General features: G+C 34.7%; 2 protein-coding genes across 2 annotated transcripts; both read left to right on the top strand.

Annotated features, from left to right (window-relative positions):
• The first annotated feature begins 831 nt into the window (after window positions 1-831).
• Window positions 832-3,930, top strand: LOC147399562 (Thioesterase superfamily protein). Its single transcript, XM_086444976.1, has 3 exons — window positions 832-1,062; window positions 2,970-3,110; window positions 3,677-3,930. The coding sequence occupies exons 1-3, from the start codon at window positions 871-873 to the stop codon at window positions 3,818-3,820; spliced, it is 477 nt and encodes a 158-aa protein (XP_086301102.1). The 5' UTR covers window positions 832-870; the 3' UTR covers window positions 3,821-3,930.
• Window positions 3,931-5,943: 2,013 nt separating this feature from the next.
• Window positions 5,944-11,564, top strand: LOC147399563 (uncharacterized). The gene is made up of 10 exons (XM_086444973.1): window positions 5,944-6,364; window positions 6,622-6,774; window positions 6,880-7,095; window positions 7,217-7,399; window positions 7,921-8,142; window positions 8,253-8,369; window positions 8,482-8,625; window positions 9,016-9,117; window positions 9,762-9,830; window positions 11,053-11,564. The coding sequence occupies exons 1-10, from the start codon at window positions 6,149-6,151 to the stop codon at window positions 11,284-11,286; spliced, it is 1,656 nt and encodes a 551-aa protein (XP_086301099.1). The 5' UTR covers window positions 5,944-6,148; the 3' UTR covers window positions 11,287-11,564.
• The last annotated feature ends 1,465 nt before the right edge of the window (window positions 11,565-13,029 follow it).

The raw sequence follows: 13,029 nt of genomic DNA on the forward strand, positions 1-13,029 counted from the left end.
ACTTCAAGACATTCATTCGAACAAATAAACGTCTTTCTAAGTGGTGTGCAAGTAGTTGCTTTCGAAGAATGGTTTTATTTAGAGAGATTCTAGTAGCATACCAACCTTTACTTATAACACAATAATCCTTTTGAAATTAAATGATTGTATACATATTGTTTGGTGTGTTACTAGTAAAAAAATTGGCGTGTTTATAAAATCTCTCTAGGGATTTTTCCCAAAACGTGCGCAACTTATTTTCAAATTCCGGTTTCGATACACTGTTCATATTAATTTTGAAAACATGCATGACTCATTGTCCAACGAGTTCGCTAGTAGGTATTTTAATTTAAAGTGACAAATTTGCTAGTATTAAAGCGATAAATTTGCACGTAAATTTTAAGAGAAAATATCTTTATTTTTTTAATGGCAAATTTGCTGATAATCTATCAACGAGTTCGTCACTTTAAATTAATAATACTTACCAACAAATTCGCTAAAAAAAATAATTCGTGCATGTTTTCGGAATTAATATGAATATTGTAATTGACTCGGAATTTTTTCATATTTAGCACACGTAATGGTAATTCACTCATCTCTATCTATGAGAAGAAAAAAATGGAGTGCCATGATCAAAATAAAATAAAGAACTAAAGGCGGGCTGGGCTTAGACTATCCTTTTAAACCCAATTAATACCGGATTGGCCTAAAACCGGCCTGGCCCATTAATAGTTGTACCTACACTCATCAGTCATCATCGCCATCACTAATCCGAGATTAGAGAGTGTGCCACGTGTCCCTTGAATAACAATCAAAAGTCAACACCGTTCAATTACTATAACTAACCAGAAATGAAAAATCTGTGAAACGTGAGACGAGTCAGGAGTGCAAATGGAGAGAGCGAGAGAAGCTTTGGAGTTGACGGAGGATCAGCAAGAGTCCGTGTCGAGACTCATTGTTCGTCCTCATCAAGTTGGACTCGGTCCGAGCTTCTATGAGGACTTCGCACTCAAAGGTATCCGAGTCGACCGAGTCGAACCTGGTTTCGTCTCTTGCACCTTCAAGGTTCCCCCTCGTCTAACAGTAAGAGAAACTAATCTCTCAAAACGATCCAATCTTTCTGTCTTTCTGATCGACAAAGCTTTTTTTTTTTTTTTTCCAATTAATTGGGTGTGTTTTAGAATTATTCATCGATGTTCGAAAATCTTTGAAATAAGATTTTTAACAATTGAAATCTATTAATTTTCAGTAATTTGGCTTAGATTGCAACCCCAATATACCTTATTTATTTTAATTTTTTAAATAGATTTCTATATGGGATTCTATACAAAGAGATCTTGAAAATAGAGACAATAAAATAGGATATATTTTGAAAGAGATGTCATCCCAAGTTGAATCACACCATTAACTCTAGTTCATGCTAGGGTTGAAGAGCTTGAAGACGAGGAGAAAATTCAGGGGTAATTTCTCATTAGTGAACGAGAAAAGACCCAAGTCAAGGGGCAATGTCATCTGTTTAAAAACATGGGTAGTTCAAAATAATACCTACATGCCCCCTTGACCTCGGTCTTCTCCAATAGACTAATGCAAAATGATCTCATTGCCCTCCTCTTCAACCAAAAACCCTTTGATTTCTCTTCCCAAAACCAATCATCTTCAACCTCTTTGGTAAAAAAATTTACCCTTAAGATTAATTGACTTTAATATTCAAATCTTCCGTTCAAGATAGATTTTTGAAGTAGAATATGATGAGATTTTTTTATAGATAATTCTGAGGTTTTCTATAGGGGATTAAGGAGATGTTCAGAACAATGGATTAAAAATGTAGTTAAATAGATTAAAATTAATTTACTATTGAGGTTGAAGAGTCATTTTAGGAGGAAAAATTAAGGATTTTTTGTTACAAAATGAAAATGAGGGTGTTTAGCTTATTGTTTCTAGAAAAGAAGAACAAGGTCAAAGGGGGCATGTCATCAGTTTGAAAACCCCCAGGGGTATCCCAAATATTCACCAATTTGATAAAAGAATGCTAAATCACCCAAAAAATTGAGTTTTTTTTTTTTTGTTGAGGGGGGGGGGCGTATCTCGTATATTCACCAGAAAGTAGATGTGTTAATAAATCAGCCAAAAAATTAGGGGAACACAAAATATTGAAGCAAGAAGGGAACGGAGCATGTCATCAACTTGAGAGCATAGGGTATCTCAAATAATCACCAAATTGTAGGGGTGTCTAAGTCTCCAAAAAAATTGAAAGGGGGAGGGGGCAACTTATCTCCCTGGCCAGTGTTAACAAATTATTAGGTACTTAGCAAAGAGAACAACGATAGAACAACCACAAAGCCTTATCCCAAAGATTTGGGGTCAGCTAAATGAATCTTGTTCATCCATTCCACTATGTCCACAGTCAAGTCTTCTATTGTTGAAAGTGAGTTCATATCTTCTTTCATTATCTTCATCTGTATTTTTTTAGGTCTTTCTGTCTCTCTTTTAGGACCTTTAACCTGAATATTTCTTCCAACTAGGGCTCTAATTGGCTTTCTTTGAAATCACTATGATAGCACTTCAGGTCTATGCTCGATGACCATCTTACCAAAGAAACACACATGACCAAATAATTTTAATTCCCTTAAACTCAGTAAGATATATCGATAACAACCACTAAAGTGGTGCTTCGAGGATTCACATAACCTGTTATAAAGATGCTAGAATTCAAAGAGGTATTCTAAGGCAAATGGTTTGCATTGAGAAATTGTAGTATCGAGTAGGGAAGCGGACCATTGGTTTGTTGTTCTTCAGTGAAAAGTTTGAATGAGGCCAAGAACAACAAGAAGATAAATTTGAAACTTAATATACCAATTTCTTTGTCCATAACTCTTAACATCCATTTTAGTGGTTCAAAATCTTCTTTATCATCAAAACCCAATGAAACTTAGCTGATTCTATATTAGGTAGCAGTTGAAAAAAATTGAAATTTTCTTTCATTTTTGCAGGGAGTAAGTGGAAATTTGTGTTCTGGTGCCATTGCAAACCTAGTTGATGAGGTTGGAGGTGCTCTAGTACATGTTGATGGTCTCCCTATGAAGGTCTCTGTGGACATGTCGATCTCATACCTCTCAACTGCCAAGATCAATGTATGGAAATCGTCCCCGTGGGATCTTATTTACAGCCTTTACTTTTATAATATGTTCTTTCCTAATAGTATCGACGAATGATTATAAAAATGAAAGATGAGTATGGTATTAGGGTGGCACTTCCTTGTGTAGAATCTCTCCATTAACACCTTATCTTCATAATGAGTTTGCAATCTCATTTGCCACAATTTATAGGTTTGTTTGCTAAACTTATGCACCCAATCCTTACCCTACATGTGTCAACTTGAGATACGTACAAATAAAAAAAGCTGAGATGGATAATCAAGAGCCTAGTCATGCACATGTGGAATGTCCATGGGCATCACCAAATGGATATCACGCGCCACACCTATATATTATTTAACATTAGATAGTGTTTTACTTAAAAGGTATTATTTCAAAGGAATCACAGGCCCAAACATGTACAAGACAACTACTAGTCGAATTGAAGTTTGTCACCAAAAAGTTGAGATGGAATATTAATTTCTATTTTATTTGTACCATATGCATTTGGCCTTATTTCCTCTAGAGATTATTTTAGATTTTATTGTGATTCTCACTGGCAGGATGAGTTAGAGATTACAGCAAAAGTTTTGGGGCAAAAAGGAGGCTATTCTGGAACAATTGTTCTACTGAGAAACAAAGAAAATGGGGAACTTATTGCCGAAGGCCGGCATTCACTGTTTGGTAAACTCACAAGCAAAATCTGATTTCATTTGTATTATCTTCTGAAGTATGTTTACTTAGTTCTCTGTCTTTGTTGTTCTTTGTTTTGAGAATACATATTAATATGTTAATATATGTATTTTCATATGGGTTACTATGCCTCTTAAATTTTTAATTTCAAACAACAAGGATTTACCCATTTTGTTTAGTGTTCTTTGACATCTTCCCATCAAATTGGTTCAAAATCTAACGAGAATGTTTAAAGTGCAAATAGAGAGCTTTCAAAGTAAAGAAACTAAACTGTAGAATCCCTGAGATAGTCTTCCGATTTTATTACTTTCTCACTATCACGTTGTCCACACGCTCACGCCCGAGTGCTGTCCCTTTTTATACATTTTGGATCCCGCAGCCTTGGCAAATCACTTGGTCTTGGTCACATTCATCTTGGGCACAAGAGCACTCAGATCAGTGATTTGTGGAATCTCAACTCAACAGTCCTATTTAGACATGCCTTACAAGCTTGAGTATCAATGTGGAACAAGTATAGCAACGTATGTTTCTGTGTCAATTTTTAATAAATAATACCATATTAAACACTAGTGAATTCTTGGCATTTATTTATTTATCATTATTAGTTTATAAGATTTTTCTAAGAATTTGTATGATTGCACTTGGAAATCAACAGAAAAATAATTTCTCAGAAACTGAGATTTGTTTATTCGTATCAGAGGAATCAAAGTGTCAAGAAAAATAATTTTTATATTTTGGTGGGAAAATATTTTCTGCTCAAATCCGGGAAAAAAAAAGTCATTTTCTCATCCAGGCGGAAAATCCTGTTATCATTTTATCGTTCCAACTGTTACCCTCAGCAAACACTTTATTACATTTTATGGGAAAAACTATTTTGTTAATACTATTTTCTTAGAAAAGTGTCTTGTTAGGAAATTATTTTATTTGCAATCATAAGTTCCTAGGAGTAACAATTGAGTTCATCTTAGCCGTTTGTTCATTGTGTACAACGATATTTCAAAAAAAAAAAAAAAAACAGAAAAAGAAGGAGAGAACCTATTGGCGTACCAATTTTTATTTACAACACATCGATCCTTTTGTAAACAACTGCTTATCTTCAGTTTGATGTATTAATAGTAGCTATAAAAAGAAAATAAGACAGAGAGAGATTTTTTCTGATCTCAAGCTAATGTTGGAGACATCTGATCAAAACATTTCGCCCATGTAGGCAGGGCACGGCCATCTTCTTAGGGGTTAAGACTTTAGAGGCCTAAAATGGAAACGAATAATAAAATTGGAGGAGTATTCTTTAAATTTTAAGAATAAAAAAAAAAAATTTAATTCGAGGAGTATTACTTATAAAAGGGTACGAGCCGTGTTGGAGTGACCTCAAGATTGGACGTCGTATCGCAGATCTTGACGTGAAAGTGGAAAGGAACCATGGATGCTGTTCACTTATATCTCAAGGAAAATCATCTGTGGTTCTCCATACACTTTCACGTCAAGTTGTGCGGTTTAATCTTGAGGTTACTTCAGCATTATTCAAAGGGTAAAGAAAGGAGGAGAGGAAAGATATAAAACTGAAGGGGTGAAGGGAAAAGACGAAGAAAAGTGGACTCTTATTCCTCACAAAATTGTAGTAAAATGAATTTTAGAATTGTGATTTATTATAGAAAATATTATAAAAATAATATTAATTTTATTATTTATTATAAAATAAAGTAATATTTTTAATATAAATTATTAAAAGAGATTTAAAAATCTTACGTTTTACCCTCTTATCTATAATATAAATAAAAAAAAGAAAAAAAGGACTTCTTACAAATTTAGTGAGATTTGAAATCTATCTAGGGTCGTCGAGCTTAAATGAATTATTACATTAGCAATCCAACAACACATCCCTCTAGATTTCCTGTAAAAAATCTAAATTCAAATAATAGAAATTCAAAAAAACAATTTTTTGAATGCTTGATCCAAGGTTTTGAAGTTGGATGGCTGATGAATTTCCACAGAACTCGCAAATAAATAAATAAAGAGGGGGGGGGGGCGATTTTTTTTTAAAAAGAAAAAACAAATGAAGTTGAAGACGAGAGCATTTACGTCATTTTACTTAATTCTAAGAGAATGTGGAGATCAAGGGGCATTTGGGTCATCAGATTGAAACATACAGGAGTATCTCTAATATTTACCAAAAGTGGAGGACTATTTCTTAATCAACTTTATTCTTTTTCTCTGGACCTACTGAGAAAAGACCGCGCAAATCCTCTCTCTATATGTACTGGAGCTTGTCGCCCTCCATTTGTAAAATATTTGAGGGCTTATCTGCGATTTCTCGATTTCTCTGATCTCCATTATTTTTATCCATGGAGCTTGGTGCCTCTCTTAGGGTTTCGAGAAATATTCAAGTTCAGGCCTCTCCTTTCAACTCGACAACCACGATCCATTACAGAAGACCCAGAAAGCTTTCAAGCTCTAATCGCTCTTCAAATGCTTCGTCTCCATTTCTCAGAAATTTTCACCCTACAGGGTGCAGTTGCAGAGCTTCTTTCACAGACAAACATGTCTCCGTAGTAAAAGAGGTGATTTGTTTGTTTGTTTCATCTCTCTCTCTCTCTCAAGAATTCGATTAGGTGAAATTGCCGCATAACTTGAAAAATTATTCGATAAATGGAGATGATTTGGACTGAGGGCTTTGGTGTCCCCTCTAGTATACATTTTCTTTGTTGAATCTTCGAATAAATATTGAAACTTTGCTTACCTTATATTTGATACAATGGTTGAAATCGATGGCCCGAGAATAAAAAAATTTGATTTTTTGACACTTTTCATGTCTCAGATGAATGGAACGCTTGGCAGAGATCCTAATGTATTCGAGCTCTCTAGTTTAACAGCTTTATCACCATTGGATGGTCGTTATTGGGGAAAAGTTAAGGACTTGGCTCCCTTCATGAGTGAATATGGCCTAATTCACTTCCGTGTTCTTGTTGAGGTATCATTCGAATTCAAGATTCTCCATGTAACCTCATATTGTCTACTATTCATATATTCTGAGAAACTATTTTGTTATAATTTATCCAAATTTTTTCTCTTATAGATCAAATGGTTGATAAAGCTCTCACAAATTGCTGCAGTCACAGAGGTCCCAACCTTCAGCAAGGAAGCTCAATCATATTTGGAGGGTTTAATTGATGGATTTAGTATGAATGATGCCTTGGAGGTCAAAAAGATTGAGAGAGTGACTAACCATGATGTGAAAGCGGTTGAGTACTTTTTGAAACAAAAATGCCAATCCCATCCAGAGGTTGTGAAGGTTAGTATTTACTTCTCCAATTTTATTCGGTATTGAAGTTTCCCGAGATGTTTGTTATTCACTTATCCAACATCTTTCTATAGGATCATTGAACACTTCCTTTTCTCTTTTTCCATTTTAGGTACTTGAATTTTTCCATTTTGGTTGCACATCAGAGGATATCAACAACTTGGCGCATGGGCTGATGTTGAAAGCAGCGCTCAACACAGTCATGTTTCCTGTCATGGATGAATTGATTAAAGCGATATGTAACATGGCAAAGGAGAATGCCCATATTCCTATGCTTTCACGTACTCATGGGCAGGTAACACGGGGATATCTTTTCTTGAAATAAGTTCTAGAATTTGACCACCGGGGACTATTACAGTGTACTTTCATATTGTTTAAATAAAATCTGCAATGGGCACTGATTAGGTCTTGTAAAACTCTTTGTTGTATCTGTTCTTGCAAATATAGAAAAAGAAAAGTTGGTTCAGCAAGAATTAGAATGGTATTTTCAAAATAAAGATATGTATATATGTATAGATAGTAGAATTGTGGACAAATTTAAATATAATGTCACATATTATCCGACACTGTCATTAGTAACTAGATCTCAAATTTATATTCCATCTTTTGAAATCCATCTACATGAATATATTTGAGAAAATTTCCTATGTTTTGCATGGGTACATAATTTCCCAAGCTTGGTTCCATGTCATCAAGGAACAACCACTCGGTGCCACTATCCATTTTTAATGTTGTTTATGAGATATTTTAAGTTATGGAACTAAAGCAGCATTTAAAACGTCTTGTCTCATACATGTTTGTTTGATAATCTTGCAGCCAGCTTCACCTACCACTGTGGGAAAGGAAATGGCAATCTTTGCTGCCAGATTAAGCAGAGAAAGAAAGCAAATATCTCAAGTTGCATTATTGGGAAAGTTTGCTGGTGCTGTTGGTAATTACAATGCCCATCTTGTTGCGTATCCTGAAATTAACTGGCCCATGGTTGCAGAAGAATTTGTAAAGTCTCTGGGATTAAGTTTCAATCCCTACGTGACACAGGTGTGTTTCCCATACATTTTTTTCATAGCCAATTCATTGATTATATGGCCTTGTGATATTGAGTGCATCACATCTGCTTCTACATGTGATTGTTGAATTCTTTTATGCAGATTGAGCCTCATGACTATATGGCGGAACTGTTCCATGCAATCATCCAGTTTAACAATATCTTGATAGATTTTGACAGAGACATATGGGGCTACATATCTTTAGGTTACTTTAAGCAGGTGGGCCCTCTGATTAAAAAAGAAGAAGAAAAATCATTTTAGTGTTGCACTTGTCTCAATTTTTCTTAATGCCTAACAATTTAGAATCGCCTCCTTTGGAGATGTTGTACAGATAACCAAGGCTGGTGAGATTGGGTCGTCAACTATGCCTCACAAGGTGAATCCTATCGACTTTGAAAACAGTGAGGGTAATTTGGGTAAGGCTAACGGTGGTCTATCCCACCTTAGCACGAAATTACCTATTTCACGCTGGCAGGTATTAATCTTGATTTTCTTGTAACTTTTATTTTGGTCTTTCTTTATAATTATTTTTCCATTTCCTACTCATTGGTTCTAATCCCAGAAAACATATCTAGTACAACTTTTATGAGCAACTTAACTGGAGCTTCCAAAAGTTCTAGGACATTTCGGCCATGTACATATTATGCCAAGTGCTAGTGCGCAATGAAAATTTGCTTAGTAATATTATAAAATGATCTCTTGATTTGAATTTCATGAGCCTGACCAATCAGTAGCTTTTGATTCCCACATTTAGCTGACACTGCGAAAATGTTGTATCATTTTTGTTGCAATCAAAATTATAGATCCTTGATGGTGTATATCTTGCTTTGGAAATAACAAGCTGCCTAAACAATTTTTGTGACAGCGCGACCTGACTGATTCAACAGTTCTAAGGAATATGGGTGAGGGATTAGGGCATTCACTACTTGCATACAAAAGTACCCTACAGGGCATTTCAAAGCTTCAGGTGAGTGTTAAATTGTGGATTTGTTGGTGTTTACTCCCAGAAATTGTACATCATTTCCACTACAGGATGGTCTTCTTGACCTCCTCCTGATTGTACTGTTTTCTCTTTTCAATAAAATTTCTGTACCTATTAAAAAAAGAAAAAAAATGCAAAAATACACTCATTATGTGTTACATCAAGAATGCATTAGCTACACTCTATTTAGGTGGCTGAAGTCACCAGGCAAAATGGTTGGCCATTCGGATAACCTATGCTTTTCTTCTGCCCTTCTATTCTTTCTTTATTCCAAATGGATCTGGTGATCTTTCCCTTAGTAATGTAATCTACAACGATTTGCATCACCAGTGATTCTTTATTTCATGTTTCCTTTATAAGTGGTGTTTATTTCAGCTAGAAAAGTGAGTTTGGTTTTAAAGATGTGTTTTGTAAACTTGGAAGAGTTCTTCAATGGATAACATCTGATTTTTTATTTTTTTAACTTACCAAAAAAAAAAAAAAAAGAAGCCATAATCACTTCATTTTAGCATCCTCATGTACATATATTATTGTTTATAGGACTAATTAAACCTGTTGTGCATAAGAAATTGTATAAATGCTTATGAACTGGGCAAGTTTAATTTCAATTGTAACTTTCTGAATCACAGGTAAATGAAGCTCGCTTACTTGAAGATTTGGACCATTCATGGGAGGTGCTTGCTGAACCAATACAAACCGTAAGCATCTGCTACTGATCCTTTTTGAATCACTTCTGGTTTATTTATTTAACATGATCTCTTTCAATTTTAAAAGCTTTTAGTTGTGCATCTTTCATTTAGGAATATGGGGAAAATAAAATAAATAAGACATTTCTCCTGAAATGTGATTAAACATGCCAATGTTTCTTGCTTAACTTTCTAAACATGTAGTCTTTTCTTAATTTCTGCAGCAGTGACCAGGACCTTTTTTTCTGTTCAGTTTACACATTGATAGTTCAGTTGTGTTTATTAGCATTTGAGTTTATTATATGTTTCCTGCTATAGCTCCACTTGGCTCTGACACCTACACTCATTTACCCACATATGGACACAAAGACATGAAATTTCTGTAGCATTACTACCATTTATTTCTTCCTTAAATTTAATATGGTATTTATAAAGTTCCTCCCTATGGGAATGCCATACTGTCACCCATCTGCAGTTGAACGGGTGGGATGCTCATTGATCTGAACTTTCCAATTAATGTGCCTCTCACTGTTCTGAACCATTGATTTGGTTCACTCAATTGATCGAATCCCAGAAATCATACGAATCAGATAATCATGACCACTGTTTTCTACTTTAGGACTGTCCAAAGAAAGCTCCTCATTGTTATAAATCATGAAAAGGTTTGAAAATGCGACTTATTGCACGGTTAGGATTGTTTTCCTGCAGTTGATTTATCAATGTGTGGCACATGGCAAACTCACTAGATTAGCACCAATAAATTAGAAAGATATTCTGTTACTTCAAAAACTAAATAAATAAAATAAAGTCCCATTTCCTTTGCAGCCGTTAATGCATATTTGACACATATATGTGTTTCAATTGTCAATAAAAGATGAATGCATGTTAGGATGAGTGATCAGCACACTCTATATGGTTAAGTGTACCAATCTTAGACCCTTTGTTGCTTGGGCACATTCACCATCTCTTTCTCTTCATCCAAAGAAGGTAAACAGAAGTCGATAACTTGCACTGATCCTCCCATCGATGGCATAAGTATTCCTAGGAGAGAAAAAAGAAAATAAAAAGAAACAGTGTCCTGTTCCACATTCGTGGCATTGTTCATTTAATTTAGTTTCAGAACATATTTGTTAAGCGATAATGTTTTTCCTTTGTTCTTCTTTGATTTTGTTCCAAGTTTCATTGGAACTCCACCAATTCTTGACTATGTACGAGTTTGTACATTTGGGTCCAGGTGATGCGTAGATACGGCGTTCCGGAGCCATATGAGAAGCTAAAGGAGCTTACAAGAGGAAGAACAGTTAATGAAGAGAGTATAAGGAACTTCATTGAAGGCTTGGAATTGCCTGACGATGCAAAGGCAAATCTTTTGAAGTTAACTCCTCATTCCTATATTGGCGCAGCAATCAATTTGGCGAAATCTGTAGATGTTCACATCGATTTGGTGAATGGGATTAGCATCCTATAGATTGAGAATCCATTATTTCTGCTTCTGAAATATTTATCTATTAGCAGTGATGGGTGATATGATTCGGTTATCTATCAGTACTGAACAGCTTCTCCATCGAATCAATAAGTCAGGCTCTGGAACTGGTGTGACAGTATCGATTCATTGTGATCAGAGTTGAAATAGAAAGTGATTATACCTCAAATAGATGGATGAATCTGTAAGTGGTACGTTTTATTTTTTAAAGACTTTTTACTTTTTTGTTTCTATTACAAAAAATTTCACTTTAAAATTATCCTCTTTTAGTGTTGAAATGTGTTCCAAACTTCCATGTCTTCTGTTGGGGGAACTGAGATTTTGTTTTTATAAAGAAATGGTACTTTTCCACCTTGTACTATCATTCCAAGGTCTAGAATATTGAATATTCCTCGAGATCAGAACAAATGAATTTTGAAATCATCATTGGACTTGATTTGGAAAATTGTATTTTGGGATTGGTAGTGTCTGATTTAATCCCTCGCAAATAACTCCACAACCAGTTCTAATCAGTTTGATATTAATTTATAGTCATATTTCATGGTTCTGAACAGACTCTAGTAGAGATAAATGTTTTGATCGTATGATCCTAAAACTTTCTATCATAATTAGAGAAGGCGAAGAAGAATTGGTTTGATCTTAAAAATATCCTAATTTAATTATTTTTTCTTTTCTACCCGTTTTTAATAATACTTTTTTCAATGTTATAGTCCACAGATTGTCTTTACTCTCTTTTTTAAGGATTCCCCTCCAATTTTATCTTCTTTGCCGTGCCCAAACTCTAGTTTGAGAGGAGATGGCCTCATGATGCAGATGTGATGATCCATGTGACTCTACGTGTGCTACATGTGATTCTACCCAACTCCAAGTTCCTGATACCTACCTGACGTGTCAGTTGTGGGTCTACTGCCCACATTTTGATTGACTTATGATCAGTATTTTAGCTTTCTCGTAATTCCACGTGTTCTGATTTCAGAAATATCAGAAGAATAAAAAACACTCAAATACACTTAACTGAAGCGGAATGTACATGTAACCATATATTTTTAAAATCTATGGTTGGAGATACTCTTAAGGAAAATCTATGGGTCCTGTGCACATGCCACATTAGTCGATTGTTTTTTCAGTCAGTTTGCACATTGCACATTAGAGTTCCCTTTGCCTTAATAGGGATTTCACCCTTACTAAGTTTCCTTGGGCTCACTCTTGACATCCAACTATTGGCATCCAAAAACTATCCTGAACTTCAGGAGTGTAGGGGACAAAATTTTATTAACTTTGAAAAAGAAAAAGTTGTTACTCATTGTTAATTTGTTGTTTTTTTTTTCTTTTCTGTTAATAAGTTTCAAAGTTATGCTGAAATTTGGACTCCCCTCTTTGACATACTTTCTTGTTGTGGCATGTGTCAGAATCATAAAATTTTTTCTTGGGATTCATAATTGCCTATATTTATGAAATATGTAATTGTGTATCCCGAGGAAAAAATTATGATTCTAGAATGTCAGGAGACCATGGGAGAGTCAGGAAGTCACTACCACTCTTTTCAAAAACCTTGGATCTAGTTTAAAGAAAAATATAAGTGAGTTTTTTTGTTTTGGATCTGAATTTTAGAGGGATGTCTAGCTGGATTTCTGATGTGGTGATCCATTGGAGTAAAATGGCCCTTGGTAACGCTCAAAATCTTACTATATTAGTAAGAAAAAGGTTTCACATTTCTTTAGTTATATA

The sequence above is a fragment of the Akebia trifoliata genome, chromosome 6, assembly GCF_017979445.1.
Source record: "Akebia trifoliata isolate Shusen 1 chromosome 6, ASM1797944v1, whole genome shotgun sequence".
Lineage (NCBI taxonomy): Eukaryota > Viridiplantae > Streptophyta > Magnoliopsida > Ranunculales > Lardizabalaceae > Akebia > Akebia trifoliata.